This window comes from Corvus brachyrhynchos, unplaced genomic scaffold (assembly GCF_000691975.1).
Source record: "Corvus brachyrhynchos isolate BGI_N302 unplaced genomic scaffold, ASM69197v1 scaffold11, whole genome shotgun sequence".
Lineage (NCBI taxonomy): Eukaryota > Metazoa > Chordata > Aves > Passeriformes > Corvidae > Corvus > Corvus brachyrhynchos.
In genome coordinates this window covers 4,829,181-4,850,129 of record NW_008236965.1, presented here as the reverse complement: position 1 = coordinate 4,850,129, position 20,949 = coordinate 4,829,181, and the positions used below count along the sequence as shown (strand labels likewise).

The 20,949-nt window shown below is 42.7% G+C and overlaps 1 protein-coding gene and 1 non-coding gene across 3 annotated transcripts in view; one reads left to right on the top strand and one right to left on the bottom strand.

Annotated features, from left to right (window-relative positions):
* Positions 1-2,401: 2,401 nt before the first annotated feature.
* On the bottom strand, positions 2,402-2,474 carry TRNAV-UAC. Its single transcript has one exon. It is a non-coding gene; the product is annotated as a tRNA-Val (tRNA).
* Positions 2,475-7,052: 4,578 nt separating this feature from the next.
* The window catches only part of PPEF1 (protein phosphatase with EF-hand domain 1), a 35,320-nt gene continuing 21,423 nt past the window's right edge, over positions 7,053-20,949 (top strand). Inside the window, exons 1-4 of one of the 2 annotated variants that reach the window (XM_017728458.1) lie at positions 7,053-7,486; positions 12,445-12,634; positions 16,132-16,259; positions 17,058-17,109. In XM_017728458.1, coding sequence (XP_017583947.1) covers positions 12,571-12,634; positions 16,132-16,259; positions 17,058-17,109 — 244 coding nt within the window. In that variant the 5' untranslated portion in view covers positions 7,053-7,486; positions 12,445-12,570. The remainder of the gene's footprint in view (positions 7,487-12,444; positions 12,635-16,131; positions 16,260-17,057; positions 17,110-20,949) is intronic. The other variant, XM_017728459.1, reaches the window with a different exon arrangement.

The following is a 20,949-nucleotide window of genomic DNA, read 5'->3' as shown; positions in this document are numbered from 1 at the left end:
GAATATGTGACTGGCACACTTTTGTTTTAGCACAGTAAGGGAACGTACAAAACACACATTTAGACGTGTACACGTGAACCAGGGACATCTCTCAGAAGCAGGATACTGATGTGCGGAGAGGGCAAGACTGCCAATGCTTTTAGAATCGGAGTCAGAGCTGGATCCCCTTCAAATGGACAGAGTTGCAGTGGTCAATACACATTTAAGATATGGCTTTAGGAATAAAATATTTTTTTACAAGTCTCAAGTGTGAGCTGAAGTCGTCTTCTGAAATAGAGACCTTTTCCCAAATGTAAGAAAACGTGAGGCAGATAATTATACAGCGCTGACCACCAGGCCCAGGCCCATTCCCTGTAACTCATGCACTTGGGGTGCTTTGGCCATTGATGGCAGCATAGGCACCATGGGATCACCATCCCTATTAGATGGGAGGTACCTACACCAAAGGCTTGCATATCCTACATTAGGAGAAGTCTAGCTATGTCTGACTCAGCTTTGAGCCTGTATCCTGGAAGCAGCCAGTCTGTGGAAGACAGTTTACCCCAGACACGGGACCACATTGCTTTAGCTTCACCTCTTGTGGACTGCACACACACTGCTGTCCTGGGTTGCAGTGTATTCTATTACCATCCTCATGAGCTGTTGAAACCAGGTGGGGCAGTGTTTCCTTGCCTCCTCCCCCCAGACTATCTTTCTGTTAATTGCCCATCATTGTCCTGCCGCCTGACTCAGAGATAACTCCCTCCGGACTATCTTCTGTTAATGAGCCTAATCAACACTTTGCCTCATGACTCATTACCCCATTGTGAGATGCTCCACCCAGAGGGAGGAACTAAGCATCCCATCGTGGATATAATCTGGGACTCTGACCACCAGAGACCCCCCTTCCCACTGGATTTCCAGAGGACAGGAGCTACACAGCCACCATTGGACTTTCTGAGGAAGAGCAGACTCTTTTACTACAGGATCACTGCTTCAGAGGACTGCAGCCACCATTCTACCAGACTGCTACCACCACCCTGCCTAACAGGGTGTCAGGTTGTACCTTGACTCTGTCAGTTTGACAGTGTTTTCTTTTACTTTTTTTTTCCTTTTCTTTAATTTCCATTAAATTGTTATTCTGACTTGGTGCCTCCCACTGGTTTGTTTTCAAACTAGTACAACTGCTAAGCAAAATAGGCAGAGGAAAGCCAGACCCGTGTACTTCTGCACTTTCAGGTTGCACAGGCCCTTAGCATCAGTATGGTGTAATCTTACGACTTTGGCCTGCCAGGTCTCACTATGGGATGTGTGGCTGCTTTCCACCCAAAAAAAGCTTTTGCAACCTGGCCCAGGTATCCCTGCATTGGTCTGCAATCTCTATCTGCAATCTAACTGCACCTTGTCTGTACCCCAGAGTGTTTTTTTAGTGAGAACAAGCACTGACAAAGGTTAATAGTTTTCTTAATATGATGATGATGAAGGTAAGTTTCTTAATAAGTCTCTGATTAAAGTAAGTTAAGCCAATTTTTTCTCTTTAATCTTTAAGATAGGTAAATCACACCCTCCCACTCTGATCCTGCAAAGATACTAAAGAGCTGACTCCAGGTCAGCAGAGCTCAGGGAGTCTTCTCCTCCTCCAGCAGAGACGTTTTCGCCTCAGCACTCGACAGGGCTCCCACGCAGACAGATGCCGTGCCAGCAGCCATGCCCAGAGGGTACCCTTTTCTAAAGCCTTGCACGTGCAAAATGAGACAGCATAATTTAAAAGTGAAGCTGCTCCGAGGCAAGCTGAGATGGCTCTTTCTTTCCCGATTAATAAAGACGATACACACAGTACAGGGGAAAACACGGATGGAGTTAACCGTGTTTGCTAGCTGTCTGCTGTGAAAAGCACTGGCCTTTCCCCAGAGCTCAAACACTTCTCCAAACACAGGGATGAAAGGACCCATGCTCCAGTCTGTCCCGGTGAGACTCCTCGGGGATGCATGGGGCTGCAGACTTCGCCACTGCCTTTGTCCCTCGCTGCATGGGAGCAGGCACGGGCTGCTGCTTCTCCCCACGGCCTCTGCTCTCTGTGGCCTCCTCGGTTACCCCTCCGAGGGACCAAGGTAAGGTGGGGATTCCTCTCCCGCGCTGGCAGGGAAAGGCTCCTCTTGAAGGCGGGCGTTTCCTGCCAAGGTGGCAGCCTGTGGAAAGGATCCCGTGTGGCAGGGTTTCCCACATGAGGTGCCTTTCTGCTCCCGTGGAAACACCGTGCTCCGCCTCTGCCGCACGCCGGGCCCGCGCTTTCTTTAACTGGTTAGGAGGTTCCCCGTCTTGTGGAGGAAACAGCTAAACCGTAAACCGATCGCGTTAAAGGAAATTACGAAAAACTCAGCGTGAGCCAAGGAAAAAAAAAAAAAAACCGAACAGCTGGCGCTGGTTCCACTGGGGCTCGAACCCAGGACCTTCTGCGTGTAAAGCAGACGTGATAACCACTACACTATGGAACCGCCACGCGAAACCCTCCTCCCCACACTGCCCCTATCGACGACACGCTGGCCATGCCTCCCTTCGTGAGTGAGGAGGGAAGTCTGGTATTCTCTTTTTAATTGCTGGCTGATTACAAACAAATGTAGTAATTAAAAAATACCCTAATGCGTTTTCTGTCCTTCTGAGACCTACAGAAGGGCAGTGACGGGGGTAAATCAACTCTAGGTAAGGCTTCTGTGCCACCGTGTTGGGGCAGCGGCGGGCCCCGCTCTGCCCGGCCGAACGCGGCGCACAGGGGCAGGTACCGACCCAGCGTGGGGCACGGGCCACGTTACAGGGAGCGCTCCCTTCCCCTGCACGTATTCGGCACATGCATACGAATGTGTTCCGTAAATCTTTTGCCTTCAGCGCGTGTGCTCCGAACGCCATTGCCACTAGCCCCGCTTCGGGAAGGGCTGCCAGCCTTCCTGCGCATCCCGCTGCTCCTGGGACATGCTCAGCTGTTGGGCTGGGGTGTCACATCACGTTGGCCCGAGTGTGGGGAGGGCAGGCTGAGCTCCGGAGAGCTGCAGCAACTCCGCCTCTGCTCCGGGGGAGCCCGGCTGGGCGGACTTCCTCTAAAGCCACCATAGCGAGGTGCTTCAGCTCTCTTTTCAGCGGGGCCGGGAGGTGTAGATGATTTCCTCGGTACTGGAGGGTGTTTTTTAGGGGGCGCCCCGCGCTCGCCCACCGCCCCAGGCCCCGCTCGGGCCCGGAGCCTGTGCGGGAAACAGCTCCTTGAGTAGGTGTTTTGGGTATCCATCCATCCATCCATCCATCCATGGACCTTCTTGTCACCTCTTACACCCCACCATAATTGCCATCTTCCCCCTGTTATGTTTTACCTGGGTTTTTGCACTACTCGCGCCACCTCAGTCCTCACCATATTGCATCTTGCCTCACATCTCAAAGGGAGTGGCTTGTAGGAGCACAAATTAAGGCACGTGTACAATGTTTACAGGTTAAAAGTTACAAACAGAAGCTATTATTTGGAATCTAAAAGGTAAGTTTGGGAGTTTTCAGAAGTGTGGCGCTTGTAAGCAAAACAGTGTATTTTTTGTGGCTAAATAGTGTAGTTTCCAGGACTCCTGAAATTAATAACATTTTGCTGAAGCAGCAGATTTATTTACTGTAATAAAGTAGAAAATGTTGTCCTTTTTTTCATTAGAAGCAGTTTAATAAGCATTAGATGAATATACAGGTGAAGAAAATTATTTCCAGAGACTTGCTGCCCTCCACCATGGATGTGATGGTTGCAGTTATTAGTTGGTAGTTTCTAGTCTTTAAAAAACAATCAAAATTTTTTTAAAAAATCCTTTTACATACTGATCATTAGCGTGTGAGTCAAATCTGTGCGCTCTCCTGACCTGGAGAGCCTGATTTAACCTGGAGAGCCTGATTTAAAGGCTTTAACCCTTTGGGGAAGAGACAGTCTGGTGGGCCTGAGGCATCAGGACGTAGGATTTGCAGTGTGTGTATAGCTTCTGGTTCACCAGACCAACAAAATGCACATCAAGCTTTTGTTAGGCAATTCTTATGCCCATTTCTTTTTCCTCATGTTGCTCTACTAAGATCTGTCAAACTCTTGGTGCTGTAGATAGATAGATAGTTATCATTTCTATACGCTCTAAGTGGAGGTTGAAGCTAAAGTGAGGGAAGTAGAGTTGTGCAAATTAGGTCATTAGTCATTGCTTCCCAGAATAATCTGCATTCATCTGATAATTTGGGAAAGTTTCTTTAAAAAAAAAAAAAGTTCTCATTTTTTACAGAGGGTATCCTTATGGTTTCATAGTGTTCTGGTCTAGTTTCTTGGTCTTCAGGAGCTTTGAGGCCCTACCGCTGCCTTTCTTTCACATTTCTGATTTTGTATGCTTTTTGCCAAGGATGCTACTTTTGATGTCTTTTATTCACCTTCTCACCCAGAATTGTCAGTGGGGGAACATTTCTTTTTCTGTTCACACAAATTAACCTACCTCTTCTAATGTGTGAGCACAGATTTCTGTCATCTCACTGACTGAGACAGAGTTTAGATTTGTTCTGGACATTAATGTCTCACTTCATTTTTTTCTATTTGTCTTTTTTTTTTCTTTCTGTCTCTGATTGGCCATCCAAGTCTCTCAGTTAGGGACTTGTCCCCTGGCTAGTACTTTAAAATACTTTGCTGGGTCATATAAAAATACTTCGTTAAGCTTGGTAGGGCAAGAGGAGGGAAACCATGGTCAGAGCTTAGAAGAAGTACATTCACTTCAACTATGATTATCTTCATTCTTTTTGAAAAATATTGGTTACATCACTTTGTAGTGGGTGCATCTGAGAAATAAGCCTGAAGCAGAATTTGAATTATGTATGTGGAACGCCTGCATGAAGACTTGCTCGGGAGGTTAATGTTTCCAAAGTATTTGGAAAACAGAATATGTGCTATTACATCAAGAAGGGCTGCTTTTAGAGGGATGCCCTGATTTCTACAGTAGCACCATCACTGGGTTTTTTCTTGTCTAGAGCTAGACTGCTCAACCATATATTCCCAGAATTTTTTGGCCTACTTTCTGTTGCAGCTGTTGATGATCACTAAAACTCTATTCAGCATATTAAGTGTGTGTGTGATACATGACTGCTGAGCATAAAAGCAGTAGTATGTGTGACCTTGTTGATGGGACTGGTATGTTCTCTTTGCCCTTTGTGGAAAGGAAAGTGGTGTTGTCTCCTTGGACTTGATAGGGAAAGGTTAATTTGGAAAGGACATTTGTGTTTCCTCAAGTTGCATGTTATTGTGATCCCCACAAGTAACTGGAGAGGTGGCTCAGTCCAGCAACACGGACTCTTTATCAGGTTGCTTAGTCATGTCAGATCACTGAGACAGAGGACAAAGAACTTCCCTGAGAAACAAAACATGTCCTAAAGAACCTAATTGCTAAGGTTATCTCTCTCCCACTGATCTTGGATGAAATGTTTCTGATGGATTTATTGGCAATTGGAGCAAACCTTGTAGCCTCTCATTATGCAGAGATCTTGGTAAATGCCAGTATAGATGAACTTATCAGGTACAGTAAATGTTTATAAATAATGTGTATCCCGGGAGTGCAGTGGAAAGAGGTTGTGATGTATTTTTGCTTGCACGCATTTTGGCAGAGTAGCATGATCATACATAAAAGATTAGCTACTGTAACTAAGATCAGGGAAAGTGCATCCTGCCAGAAAAGCAAACATCAAAACTCTTCTGGGTCATGCGGAATTATTGCGCTTGGTATGCTTTCCATTTACTGCCTCGTCTCACAGGAGAGAACAGCTTTGAAAGTGGAAACTTGTGTCCTGGACTCCAGAACCTCAGAGGACTAGCTCAGTCAATCAAATGTCTTCTGCCTCGCTGGTTTGGCATTTTAAGTGTCTTTTGTACCTTAATAAAAATCTGTCTCAAAAGGGTATTTGATCACTTTGTCCTTCAGAGTGGTGGTTGATGCCTTTAGAACTGTCACCCCACAGATGGCAAAAAAATTCTGCAAATAGCAAGTTATGGTATTAGTAGACCTTTGGGGAGGGACAGGAGGATGAAGATATTACTGTATTTGCCTCTATTCTCAGAAATCTTTTGCCTCCCATCCAGTCCTGGTGGGGCTCCATCACCTGGAGAGGCTTCAGAGGAAGGGGCACAGTGAACTTCATCTTGTGCCCAGGCACATGGAGCTTTCTCCCACCCCAGCATGCTTTATAACCTGTGGTTCTCTTTGGACCCACAGGCCCCCGCCCTGACCCCACAAAAGTGGCTGCTGTGCTCTTTTCCATCACTGCACAGCAGCACACAATCTCTCCCTGGCTTTTGGAGTGGGGCAAAGGTGGCCTGATGAGCATAAGTGATGCTGAGGAGTGGGCCCAAAACTGTAGTGGTGATATTACAATATCATGCTTCCAGTGACACCTCCTAGTTTTGAGTGGTTTGGTGGGGTATGCATTCAAAATCAGTGTCCCTGTGCTATCCATACACTGCCAGTGGAGCAGATTGTTCAGGGGCTGTTGTGTGAGCAGTGGGCAGTAACAAATCGCCATGATGGCTCTGCCCTTCCATAGGGATCCTGTGCAGTGACTGAGAGTCAGGGGTCAGTGTGGCCAGGAGCTGGGGCAGAGATGCAGGACCTGCTGCCAGGGGTCAGGGGGCTCAGGGTTTGATTTCAAAGCACGGCTTTCTGACTGGAGCAAGGCTGCAGTGTTCTCAGCTTGTTCAATCCCTTCCCAGCAGTCACAAGGAAAAGACGAGCCAAAACATGAACTGAGTCCACGGAATTCCAGTCACACACTTATGGTGAGAACATGTGCATGCACATGAAGAAACTGAAGGCATTAGCGCAGTGCTTCCCACCACAAGATCTGAGTGCTTCATACTTGTCCCATTATCTGGGTATGACTGAGTGATTTGGAGAACACCTATATTACTTGCATGCAGATGCAATGCCTTGCAGTAAATTCAGTGCTCCTTTCCTTAAAAGCTTTCATAACCATGCCAGTCACATCAGATAACCAAAGAACCTGGACAGCCTTATGTTTTTTTCCAGTGTGCTAGATCTGCTAAAATGCAAATCATTGCCTCAACACAGCAGAAAGGCCGAAAGAGATCATGTGACTTCAGATGCAAGGCAGATAACTTCAGCCCATCCCTTTCTCTGCCTGAGATTCAGGAGGCATGGTGACAAAACAGCTCTTCAACACGCAAACAGCACAGCTGGAGGGCTGCAGCCATGAGCTTTCACATCAGGTTGGAGGATGAAAACAGCATTTTCCCCTGACTGTTTCTGAAGAGCAGCATTCAAGAAATTTCCTCTTGGGAAGCTGTATAAATAGGTGGAGAGCAAGTGCATTGGAGCTCCAGAGCCCCAGAGAGAATTGGAGCACCTGTTCTGCAGAGCTGCACCCCCCAGGGGTTGCTTTATCTTAAAAAAAAGAATCTTCTAAAGGTACTCTTGTACAAAAAATCTCGGTATTGCTGAAGCCGAAAGAAAAAAAGGTAATATCTTTGGGTGGGATATATATATATTTAGCTCGCATTTAAAGAGCAAATTGACAAAATGACAGATGTATGTGGCATTATTTATGATCTTACCCTGAGAAAAATCACTGTGCTTCAAATTATAACGTTTGACCTGGACTGAGTCAGTTATCCAGAACTTCTGAGTACAGATGAGATCAAACAGCTTTCAGACTACTGTATTTCATGTACTTTCTGTTTCAAGAAATATAATTTTTATTATATTTTTGAACCTTCTTCTGATGCTTAACTTAAACTTTATGAAAACCATGCTGAAGCATGAATTTAATTTTTAAACTGGCTCAGATTTCAATGCATATTTATTCTGAATATTTGCTTTTTCAGGATGTCATTAAGAACCTGCTTATTAACTGCAGGACAGTGTGATCCAGCTTTTTGCTTAAAGGGTGTTAACTTCTATGCTCCAGTTGGGTTCAGTTTACTAGAACCAACTTTCCTTCAGGATTTTCAGTTTTCCCCTTGTTGCCCAAAGGAATCTCCCCCTAGAGGCGTTTAACATTTCTGGAAAGTGATATGATGGGTTTGTTCATTCTTCAAGGTGATCTGCACCCCATTTGTACACCTGCATTTGCTACTCCCCCTCTTTTTAAAAACAATTCTGCCCAAAGTCTTGCTGCACGAAAAAATGAGGCTGCTTGCTTTGTTTATTTTTTGCACCAAAAGGAAAAAAAAAAAAAGGTTAAAATGTTTTGTGTAAATGTACCCTTTAATGATATAAATAATATGAACTGGTATTCTCCCACTAATTTTTCTACAGATTCTCTTTGGGTTGCATGCAGTTCCTGAGCTAAGGGATTGCTTGAACTATCGACATGTTCACACCTTGGCTACTCTTGCTTTTATTGCTTTTTGCAGTGCATTTTTTGGTTCAGGAATATGAGTCCACCTTAAAACTTCATCCTATTCTTCATCCTATTCTCTTTCAGGCTTTGCTGGCTTTCTGGTATCTTGCTGCATCCCATTCCCTATTGATTCCTGGCCCCAACACTAAGGTCTATCAACATGGTCACTGATAGCAATCATTCCATCAGCTCTATATTGAGCTTAGCCTTGCTTCTCTGAGCGGGCTAAAGAAATTGTCTGTTAACAAAGAGGCTTTCTCATTTCTTTCTTTCACATGTATATAATCACTGAAAATCATTTAATAGAAATGTTAGTTTGTTCCACGGATGTAAAACAATGGAGACCTTATCACATATTGATTTGTCTATGTTTGATGTTCTTATATCAACCCCTTGGCAGATCAAATTCAGTGTTGGTGTCAAACTTACAGCTCTTGTGCCATAGCCAGGTTCCATTTCACCCTGCTAGTTGACTGTGACAGCTTCATCCTACTTTCTGCAGGGTGGGTATTTTAGCTAATGAGATCTTTAATTCATCTCCAGATCCCCCTCCTTGACAATCCCAACAAGACAGTTTTGGAGAGCTGTCCTACTGCAGGTCCTGACCTGAGTGTTGTGATTGATGTCTGGATTCTCTTATCTAGGGTGTTTTACTTTTGCCAGCTTCATGTCCGAAGCAATGCACAGAAGCAAATCCATCACAAAACCAGGTTATGGCTTCTCTATGGTAGCTGCAGTTTTCATATCCAAATGAAAACAATTCTGAAGGAAATCTGTGAGTCACAGTAAAATAAGAAAATTATAGCAAGATGACTTCAATTGAAAGTCTCTGTCATTAGAACCATCCATCCATTCATCTGATCTTTATGCAGAAAACTCTCCAAGTACATGTACCTCCTAAGACATGTTATGGGAGGAGATCATAGCTACCTATTCACAAATATGATTGAGAAAGGGGTGATAGCAAAAGGAGGCACATTGCTGGAGAGAGCTGTTGAAACAGCTTCTAGGGGAAGTAGCATAATTATGGAAACCCCATCCCAACAAAAATAAAAGGAGGAGCCTTTCATTTTTGTTTATCAAAGGTAAGAAACAAATGAAAAGACAGAAGAGTAAGAACTTAAATCCTGGTGGCTCTTATTCATATGGCTCCCATATCCTCAGGTTTAGCCCAGCTTACACTTGTCTGCCAGTGGGACAGCTCAAATAGTTTTAAAAGATAAGGTGTGCTTTAAAGGGTGGCTCTCTGCCCAAAGAACCTGCCGTCTGATTTCATTAAAAGTCAGCTATAAATCTTTACAGGATGGTCTTTATGTGACTGACAAACTGGAGGCATGATTGATTTGGGGCAGCAGCTATTAGATCCTGACCAAATGATGCTGAGCCATAATCTCTGTAAATCAGGCTCTCAATAGCTTGGGTTCTCAACCCCAAATTTCTGAGCACTTGCTGTGTGTAACCTTCAGTGACTCCTGTCCAGGAAAGAGCAGCATGTGCTACTCTGGCTTAGCTTTGTGCACATCCATTGGCATGACTGCAAAGACATTTTATTTTGTTTCAGTGGATGGGTTGTACTTTTAGTGCCTGTCTATAACAAAACTGGCTTTTTTGCTAAGCTGAGACAAATCTAGCATTTTTTAAAGTTATGTCTAAAAGTGGGGAAGATCACTGACTTGTAGAAATTGAATGCATGCTTTTTAGTCAACATGACAGATTCTCTCTTAAAGGTAAATCAGTGGTATAGTATCCAGTATGTTAACACAGTGTTATATTTCAAATTCTCATCCAGCTACCTTGTGTCTCTTGCAATACCTTGGTAAAAGCTCAGCTTTCCCTTTCATCAGCCAACATTTGGGGGGAGTTTTGTAATGGCAAATGATTCTTCACCAGACACTGCTACACTGTATAGTAAGTAGCTCACAGAAATTACTCTCCTGGCCTGGAGTCTGGACATACTTGTTGGCAGTGAGGATGGCTCTGTAGCCACTTGAGAAGCCATCATGAAAAGTTGTCCATTTTTGAATGCAGATATTTGGGACTGAAGGTGATGACTATTCCCCTGGACTACCTCTTTGACGGCCAGATTTGGCCTTTTAGGAAGTTTAATGATAGGATATATCTGTGCAAGTTTTCCTCCAAGCTCTGAGTGTATGTTTGAGTTTTCATTTACTGCTGTCACAATAAAATTTCTGTCCCTATGCCTCTATCTTTTAATTTCTTTGCTCAAGGAGGTTCTAGAAGTCCATGAGTTTAGAGGTATGTGGAGGAGAGTGGTAATGACTGGGGGAAAGATGAAGTCACTGAAAGCAGGGTATGATCACGATTCAGCCCCCCATTTCTTGGGTCAGCCCATTGTTTGCTGTGGTTTGAATGGAGGCCTGAGAGGTGTGATGGTTCTATTTGGGGCTCCCATTGCCCACTTGCTGGGCACAGGCTGAGTTGCCCTTTAATCAAGAATCTCACTGCAGTAGAACTTGGATTGTAAGATCTTTTTTGCTCTTAGTGCCAGTCTTCAGACCACAATTCAAGTCATGGCTGGCTTGTTTGAGATGGAGTAATGAAGGCTTGAGATCCTCTTAAGAAGGAAAGTGAGTAGATGGTATGCAGGAGAGCAAGAATTGTTTGGAGAGAAGACAAATTTGAGCTATTAGCAATATCAGTGCTGTATTTGATGCTGCCAAAGCCATTGAGTGGCTCAAAATTAATGTAAGAGCACTTTTAAAAAATTTCATTATACCTCCTTCAGAGAGAAGTAAAGCAGTCCATTGCAGGGAAAAAACCTTAAACTCCTTCTTTCCTGAAATAATTACTCATAAGGAGTCAGACCCAGCTGAAGTGTAGGGTACCCTTGTTTTGTGGGACCCTGAAAAACAGTCCCAGAACTACAAAGAGTTGTGTGACATTAACATGACATGACAGGATATCATACATAATAATAAATGTAGAAAACTGCACATATAGTCCCACAATTATAAATGTTTTCTAATTATTGAAATTGCAAATCACCTAGTTACGCATTTATGAGTTCTTTTCTTTTGTATCCTTCTTTTATTTTGATTTCTGCTAGTAAAGCCAAAGGAAAATAGTAGCTAAGGATTCATTTTATGCTGATGAATTTCTTTGTTTTAAAACTCAGGTTAAAAGAAAAGGGATATCAATGAAACAGAACAACAAATGAAATAATTCAGATGTGAGACGTATCCCTGGAGATGGAGAGAGAGGGGTCAACATGATCATATAAGAAATCTTTAGCTAAAATAAAGTTCAGTATCTAAGAGCATCAGTGAATTTCTTGTTGCTTAGAAATTGATCCATTTTGTATCTCAGAGGAACTGTATTAATTTGAATTTGTTGATTAGAGAGTGTATTGCATTAGCAAATGATACTATTTAGTGAAGAGTTGAGCAAGTGCCAGGAGAAAAACCCAAAAGACTTCACTTCAAAATGTATTTTGTTCACTTATTTAATGAAACAAAATCTTTTGCTTGGATTGTTTCAATAGAAATGCAACAGAAAACTGGATATTTTATTTAAATGAAATCTGATTATGAAGTGATTTGCTATGGTATTGTCTGTCCTGGTAAATTTGGTGGTAGTGATAAAGAGAGATAAAGTGATAAATGGGGTGGGGTAAGGCAACTTTTCAAATCAATGGAGTGTTAGGAGGGTTGAGGGTTGGGGTTTTTTTAGCAGTACTATCAGATGTAATTTAAAATCTTTAAAATCCTGCAGTTCCAATTTTCAAATCACAGAAATGAAGAGTAATGTGTTGCCATAGTCCCTTGTCCCTAGTAATAAGGTTTTAAATAGCTATTCTTCAGATTAAGAAATCACTGCTGCACATTAACTTTAAGCTAACATGTAAGGAGTAAACTGTATTAATTACTGAGTTAATTTCTCTTGGCTGCAAGTTGATAGTAATCAGATGTGAAAAAGAAATCCAGTGTGCTCCAGTTTGTGTAGGATGTGCTGTACAGTAATTTGTTATGTGCTGAAGGTACTTCAGATTCTTTGTTGTCAAGCACCTTTTTTTTTTTTCTCCCTGTCCCTTCCTCCCAATCTCACCCCTGTTAGGGGTACTAGGACGAGCCCAGGAGCCCAAAGGAGTATAGCCCTCATCACTGAAGGAACAACACAGGAAATGTATCTAATGCTAACAGCTGAGGGAAACATGCTTCGTATCAGCAGCAATTAAAACGGATGGGCAGCATCATTGGAACCATGGGGTGCAGCAATTCTGTAGCTGACAGAAGGTCAGAGAATGGTGAGTGTTGCTTTTGTCTTCAGGGCAAGCGGTTGTTCTCTCTCTAACACCAGAAGAGGATTGCAAGGTAATGTTTCCCCCCTATCCTGTTGTCAAAATACTTGTTCAGGGAAAATTATTTTCTAATTATTTTCTTTTTAAAAGAGTGCATAGTTTTTAGATGCTGGCTGAGGTCAGGAAGCAGCTTTAGACCACCTCTAACACTGACAGATTGGGTTGTAAAAGATTCACAGCACCTGGGACAGAAGCTAAATTTCAGAGGTGTCTGTGCTCGCTCTGTCACTGGCAAAGCTTAAGGGGTAAGGTACTGAGTGGGACTTTTTATGGCTTTTCACACCACAGGACTCCTGGGCAAACCACCCCAATTTCCCTGCTGTTGGGTGACCCCAATTATAAAACAAGTGTAATAAAGCAGAGCTATTACAGTGACTTCAAAATCAGTTTTCTGGCCTGCCAAGTGCCTGGCCTGGCATTCTCCCTGACAATTACTGAGACTGTCAGCTGAAAGTCCCCACAGGACCTGGTTAAATGTTCAATTAAACTAATGGATCATCACCCTCCTTTTAATCATACCGCACCTTGATATGAACTCAGCAGTCTTTGCACAGGCAGGTGGGTTCCAGGATTCACTCAGACCTTTGTTCAGACCCTTTGTGTTCTCTTTCAAGATTTTTCATTAAAGCACAATTTGTTGGTCAGCAGAGAGCCATGTTACATGGTACTGTGCATAATCTTAGGACATTATTATGCTGAACAGCCATGGTTGAAGAGGAAGGCTCTTTCTGACTACCAAGCCAGGACCCAAGTCACAGGAAGCTGGTGACTATGAAGCAGGAGCACTTAGTCATAGCTACAGGGATCCCAGCTGACTGGTTTGAGAGCAGTCCTCAGCTTTGTGTAGCCTACTCCATAGCAGCATCAGTGCTGTATCACAGCAATGAAAATACAACACAATCAGCCGGACTCCCAGACCTACCTGTAACTCGGAGGCAGCCCTTCTGCTTTGGGTTTGCATGCTGTGCCTACGTGTGCCTTGCAAGACCTTGGATATGTGCTACTTGGGAATATTTCTGAGTGTGTAAAAGCTTGGAGTGGGCATGAGTGTCGGTGACTGAATGACGGACTCAGACCGCCAGGGAATCTGAATCGTTTACGCAAAGGAGTGAGTTGGTTTTATACACTTTTCTAAGGCACAGTATCTCCTTAAATGGCGTGACCTATCCCATGTTGCCACATCAGCAACACACTTTCTCAATGTCCTTTAATGGGGTGGTCAGTCACTGTTCACTCCTCTGGCAGCTCCTGGCAGGCTCCTCTCCGTAGGGGTCTGCTGTGTGACACCTCCTCCCCCCAGGGTCCGGGGGAGATAAGCCTCTGTGTGCTGCCATGTGCTCCCTTGTGCTGCCATGTGCCTCCGCAGGCAGGTTTTACAGCTCACAGCTCAATTCTCTCTTGTAATTCCCCATACATGAGGAGCTGTACTCTTTCTTGATCAACAACCATTAGCACACATTGATGTGGGGCATTAGCCCAAAGATGGCTTATGATTTTGTGTGCTTGTTGGACTGCGTTTTGTCTTCTGGAATTGCTGGATGGTTTTCTTTCTGCTCTTCAGCAGTAGTCAAGTGATGTTGAACCATCGTTCTATCTGCAGCCTGAGGCTGTACATTTCTCTAATGCATTAATAACATTAATTTAACAGATACTTGTTGGTGTAGAGACCTTCTGCAACTGATAACAATTTCTTTTAGAGATGCAGTTTAGCCTAGTGTGAAAATAATGTTCTGGTTCAGTCCTGAGAATAACAGTGCTGTAATAAGTACAATTAAAAAAAAAGACAGGAAACATTCTGTTAGATTTGCAACATTAACCACAGTGATTGATATGTTTCTGTCTTATGTGATAGCAATGGAACTGTGCCATGTTAAGTGCTCAGGACCATTAAGCAACCCAGGGGGGGCTTTAATGGGAAGTTTAATGGGTCTGATGCTGAAAATCAGTTTCTGTGCTGGTGACTGCGCTTTGCCCCTTAGGTACTCTTCTAAACAGAAATGTTGGTGACAGCCTCGCTGTGATATGTCAGGCTTTCAGGTCTGTAGTGGTGGAGACTGAAAGGACCAAAAATAATAGAGATGTCATAGTTTTTGTAGGGTCTGAGGGATGCTCTTAGTCATATAAGGATCACATTTCCTTCAGTCAGGATTTTTCTAGGGTGGATGCAATATCTACAGGATGGGAGTCTTTATGGATTTTAGTTTTGTCTAGACTAGAAAATTTTATCACTTTAACTATACTGTATAATCATTAATGGTAAAATGAGCAAACAAGGTGTTGTTATGGTATCTGTAAGAATTTTTATAAAAAGGTTTCCTTAATGTTATACATCTATTAATAGAATCACTTTCCCATTAATGTTTGTCCTTACCTGCATAACTATCAGTTTAAGAAAAAAAATCATTCTCACTCAGGTTCCACTCATCTTAGTAGAAAAATTCCTGGTATTTGAGATCAGTTACAATAATTGACTGGTGTAAACTGTTGTCCCTGTAGTACAGAGCTTTTCTTTACTGTTTTGCAGTGCAGGACAGTGTCCACCCCAGGACCCCTTTGTGCCAGCAGATGTTGCTCTGCTTAATAAACTTTTATCTGAGCAGTTAAAGGAATGTGCTCTCTTTCTGGCATGAATGAGGCCTATAGGCAACAGGCTTTTTCCTCCAGCCTGCAGTCTTGATGACTGTCCTTCAGTGAAGTTTCCAGCAGTTTTCCAGTCTGAGATCATTGTAGACACAGCTTCTTAAAATGCTGAGTGGAATGCATATTCAGCACATAGTCAAAAATCGTCTTCTGGCATGTTCCCTTGAATTTTTGGGGTGAGTGTTCTTTTGTTAACCAAATTAGCCAAAGATATACCTGATTGCCTTTTGGCTTGTCTGTTTAAGTAACATATTCTGCCCCTCAATACCATTTGTTAACTTTTTATCCTAGGATTTGAATTTTGCTGGCTTGCTGATGCAGCTCTGCAGGCAAAGACTTTCTGGTAGAAGAGGTTGTTGAAAATACTGTCATTATATGGCTGTTCATGTTGCAGCTTGCAAAATCAAAGCTTTTTACTGCAGCTTGGTAAAGAAAGACATTCTACTGATAGGCTAAACTGTTCTTCCTTTCCTCACCTTCCCAAAACTCATATAGTGCCCATCAGCTGAACAAGACTGACTTCTTACCTGAGTACTGTCTTCAAGGCAATTAAATGGGGAAGGTTACTAACAACTTAGGCCTGAGCAAGTCAGCCAGCTTGGGATCTGTGTCTAAAGAAAGAAACAGTAAAGGCATCATGTAATTTTTTTTCAGTCTCACTTTTACTGGGTACCATCTTATTGTTGACTGTGCACAATGGACTGAATTTGTCATCTGTCTGAAATTCTGCAAAGGCAGCATGCATATTTCCCTTGTAGATTACCCTGCATCCATGTGTACTCCACTGCTTTCTGTTTTGACAGTCATTAGAGCTGCAATCCTCATCCAGAAGTGGTACCGCTTTACCATGGCCCGGCTGGAGATGAGGCGCCGCTATTCCCTCAGTATCTTTCAGTCAATCGAATATGCTGATGAACAGGATCAACTACAGGTTTGTAATCTTCCATTCTTCCTGTACAAACAGTTAAGTTATCCCCAGGACTGTGTCTGGACAAACAAAATGGGTATGTGGTGATTTCTTCCTACAAAGTTGGGTCCTGATCAATAAAACTATTTCCCTGCCTGACACATGAACTAAGTTGTGTGTATTCATACACAGACATACAGGTGAATGTAACTACATGGGCATCAGGACACCTTCCTGCCCATACAGCACATCTAGGGTATAGGCTCCTGTATAGCAGCTCTGTTAGCCAGGGATTGCAGGTCATTTGCAGATCACTATGGTTGATCTTAACTGTGTCTGTGAGGCAACATATGTGCAACAGAGATATCAGTGTTTCAGCATGTCAGCCTAGGCTTCCTTTAGGGTCAATACAGTAAATTTGGAACTTACAGGCCTTTGTGTTCATCCTAGTACCTGTGTGTAAAGTCAGTTCAATGCATTGTAGCAGTTGTTTCTATTGACTACGAAGGAAGTCTAGGCAAATAGTCTGGGTGATGGGCAAGATGAATTACACCCAAAAATATCAGCAGCACTGACACAGCCCTGAAATATTTTATGTATTCATAAAGTGTCAATTGTGAATTCATAGCAAAGAAGGAAAGGGAGCTATTTTTGTAGTAGGACACAAATTGTGTAATTGCAGGCTGATAATTTGGGAATATACAGTAGTGATTTAGATCCCCCTAAATGGGAAATTGCAAGTAATTGAGTAAGAAAGATGTTAATGCTTGTTGGATCACCTAAACTCATCAGTGTGTTTGTTCTTTTCTTTTTCATACTCAGCTATCCAGCTTCTTTACATTCATGCTGGATCACTGTACTCATCCTGATTCAGGTAACGATAAAAATAAAAGTAATGTAGAGATTCTGTTTGAAAAACTTGATATGAGGAAAGTTAATTTTCAATGTGATCTTTACAGCCTATGGCATGTGCTGGGGTTGAGGTTTGATAATGTAATATGAGTTTGATCCTCTAAGTGTTGACACTGCTCACTATCTACTCAGTGAATCAGAGCAGTCAGTAAGTCAGAACAGGTGCTTTTGTCCTCACGAGAATATTCAGAGGTGCTCAGAGTGCTTTCTTATGTTACTGCCCTTCCTACAGAATCCAATTTTCACAGCTTTCTATGCATGTTTTCTTAAGCTATGAGATCTGATTATTCAGAAAGATTGTGTTCAGTTGGTTTAAGGCAGGTATAATCAAAGAGGTTGCTCTTCCCCCCACCTCCCCCTTCCTCTCCCTCCTGGTGGTTCTGGACCACTTTTTAATTTAATTTGTTCTAGATTTCACTGCAACATGTATCAGTATGTGAATGATAAAAAATGAAATAAATTTAAACTGCTGGAGATAAATCTTCGGAAACCATCTCAATTAAGTTTCAGTTATTCAAGGAATAACCTTTAATTTTTGAAGTACTTTGGGATCCTTGAACATAACTTACTTTTGAGGTCAAGCTCAACAGAAGGACAGAAAGTGATTCTTAAGTCCAGAAAACAAACATGACTTCCCTGAACAAATTCAGAATAGATCTAATCCCAGCGGAGTTAAAAATGAGGCTGTCCCCTTCTTACTGCATTACAAGAAAATGCCCTTTCTCTTTCATCTGGCCTAGCCACGGGTTATTCCAATTAAAATTTGCACAAGATACTTTGATAGCAGGATAAAACCACCATCAAAACCTTAAGTGGTTCAGCATTCTAATGACAACCGGTAGAAATGGTAATTTTTCTCTCTTAAATACTTTAGAGTGCCTAATGCTCTCTGTGCTCTGCAGAAAAATAAATTACGTTTGAGCCTTGGTCCAAAGTCAAGACAGATGATGTAACAGTCCTTCCTTTGATTTTTTTTTTCCATTACTGCCATATTCTGTAAAAAAAAATCTGCTTTAGTCATTTAACTTCCTGGAAAGGAATTGGCAAACTTAAAGAAGATCAGATACTGCTCACTTCAACTACTTCTTCATGCTGATAATGCACCTCTGTTCAGCTTTTCCATCTGAATGGGGAAGAAAACAGTAGTGCTAGGTCTGAAATTTGGAAAAATATTGTTAATCTCTATTTTTAGTATTAAAATGGATTTTTTTAGCTGCTTGTTGTAGATATGGTTTATCCACCTTTATTAATTGTGTCTGCTGACAGAAGGAACAAAGGTGAGGTGTCTCAGGTGACTTTCTAGGGCTCAGGACATTGCAGAGCACACTGCTACATGCATAGGTTTATATGCAGGTGGAGATTCAAGCCTCACCTGTGCACAGGGAGATGGAGGGTCCTGTGGGCTGCCCCTCATCACCACTGCAGGTGACCTGTTTCTTGGTCTTGTAGATACTGGGAATTGCAGATGTGGTTAAGGCTGAAACACGTGATAAAGTGCAGATGGGTTATGATAAAGCATTCTTTTGTCTTGCTAGCTTAAAAATTCCATTTTTAGGACTGATTTTGTTAAGACTTGATGACTGCTCCAAAGGCTTTATTTTTCTCTTGGTTTGTTCCCCCTTTCTAACACCATGTGTTGCAGATACCAGAACCCTAAACAAAACCAAAAAATTCTGGTGTATGTTTAGTAAAGAGACGGCCAAGGCTGCCTATCTATGCAAGAACTGACTTAGACTTTTTTGAGGGATTGCATATCAAATGTCTGTTGTGTGGGTTGTGGTTATTTTGTCCAACTACTGGCTGTGTCCATTCTTTGCTTTAAGCTCTTGATTGCTTGCCCCTGGAAGTGACCTTTGCAGCACCCATGCTAGCCCCACTGATGTAAGCAAAATCAGTGCTGAATAGAGGGATTCTTAAAGAACTGCTTCCACTTTTGCTGAATCACCATCTTAAGAAACGAACTACCACGAACGTAAACATAACAACCAGAGAGGCTTCAAATCGACTTTGCTATTCTCTGGTGGTTTTTTTTTTTTTCATCAGTGTGTGCTCACTTAAATTAGAGTGATTGCATATGGTTCAAAAGCTGTCTCCAAGAAGACAGTATATAATATTCTTACCAGAGAATAAGTTGCCTGTTCTTCTCAGTATGATAAGAAAGTTACCTGAAAATTCTGTGATCTGTGGTTTTCCTTACATTATAAACCCCTCGGTCTCCACTATTAATCTTGTTGCTTTCCTCTTTTTAATCTGTTTTTGCAGATTATGTTTTTAAAAGAAAGGAAGCAGCTGCCATCTCATTAACACAGTAGTGCTTTTGATGTGATTGTTTATCTGTTATACCCTAAAGCTTTTTTCATTCTCTCATTCTCCTTAAGATGCCAGTGTAGTTTGTGATTGGGATATTATGTAGTTTGTGTCTTGTTCTGCTTCTTATTAAAGGCCATTTTGCAAGGGTTTATGGAAAATAAGAATAAAAACCTTTTCTACCATACATTTTTCTCCCTCGTTTCCTGAAAAATTTTACTACATTCTCAGCTTTCAATGGAAAGTTCTCTGGTCAGAGAAAACTGGAAACTGCCTTTCCGGCAAAAGGTGACCTATTTACTCACTCTTTTATGGGCACATTGAGGGTGAGAAGACTGCAAACACATCCTGGGAAAAATGGTGGGACTGGGAATCTAAGCCTGTTCCTCTCAAGGTCACCAGGGCACCTCCTGGAGCCTTTCTTCAAAGGGGAACAAAAGAAAAAACGTGTTGTTTTCTGCAGTTTCCTTCCCCATGATGCCTCCCTTACAGCTTTAGTGCCCTTCCAAGATATTTTGCACAGTGATTCTTGCAGTGGAGAGAAAGTTATAGCTGCTTGTAGTTTGTAACGCCCAGGAATGGAGTGAAAGAAGAAATGTCTGAAGTGTTATAGAAACCTCCTCCCTCCTCTTTGTAGGCTCAGTGTCCATTTGGCTTTGGCCTGAGGGCTGTGAATCAGTATCTGGCATATGTAAGAGCCCTTCTCAGGAGTCAGAGGTGCTCTCAGATACCCCAATGGTCAGGCTGAAGGCACACAGATGGTGGCAGAACAGAGAACTGATTTCAGAGCTGCAGAAGTGGCTGATTCCTGGTTACCCTGATTGTGAGCACATCCTTGGCAGTGGCAACTTTGACTTGCCTCTAACAACTCCCCTGGCAAGACGATCTTGTCAGGAGAATCAGGTCCTTGGGCTTTCTGTAGCCAAATTGACTCCACCTAGGTCTGGGCCTTTGTGTTTAACACTGAATATGGCTGTAGGGTAGTTGTGTGGGCTCTCTTAATGGTGAAGGCTCAACTCCCTGACCTCTGGTGTCAGAGTACAAAGCAGGTCATTGCCTGTGCTCCCTCTAGTCAGTGGAGAGATGCAGATGCTGGCAGAGGGCATTTCATTCTGTCTTGATACATGTGCCTGAACTAGGCAGGCCTAGACTTTTCATCTGTCTTTCAGTATGGACTGAAAGAGCCTTGATAGCTTCAACTAGAACAGGAGAATGTGAGGGGTGCTGAATCCTTCAGAATTAGTCCTGCATGGGGCATGTGGTGAGCTGGTGTACTTGCTGGCCACCACGGTGATCCCCAGGCTGCTTTAGGTCATCCATTACTGACTGTTCAGAGATGGGACAATCATTGCTGTGCAGGAAGAAGCCTTAAAATCCAGCTGAAAGACTGCCTGAGGAGCTGTAAGCACACTCTAAGGGTAATGACAATGACTGGCTTTTGACAACTCATCCAGAAGTGGAAACTGGGGTGTACTTTGCAGAGATACGCCCTACA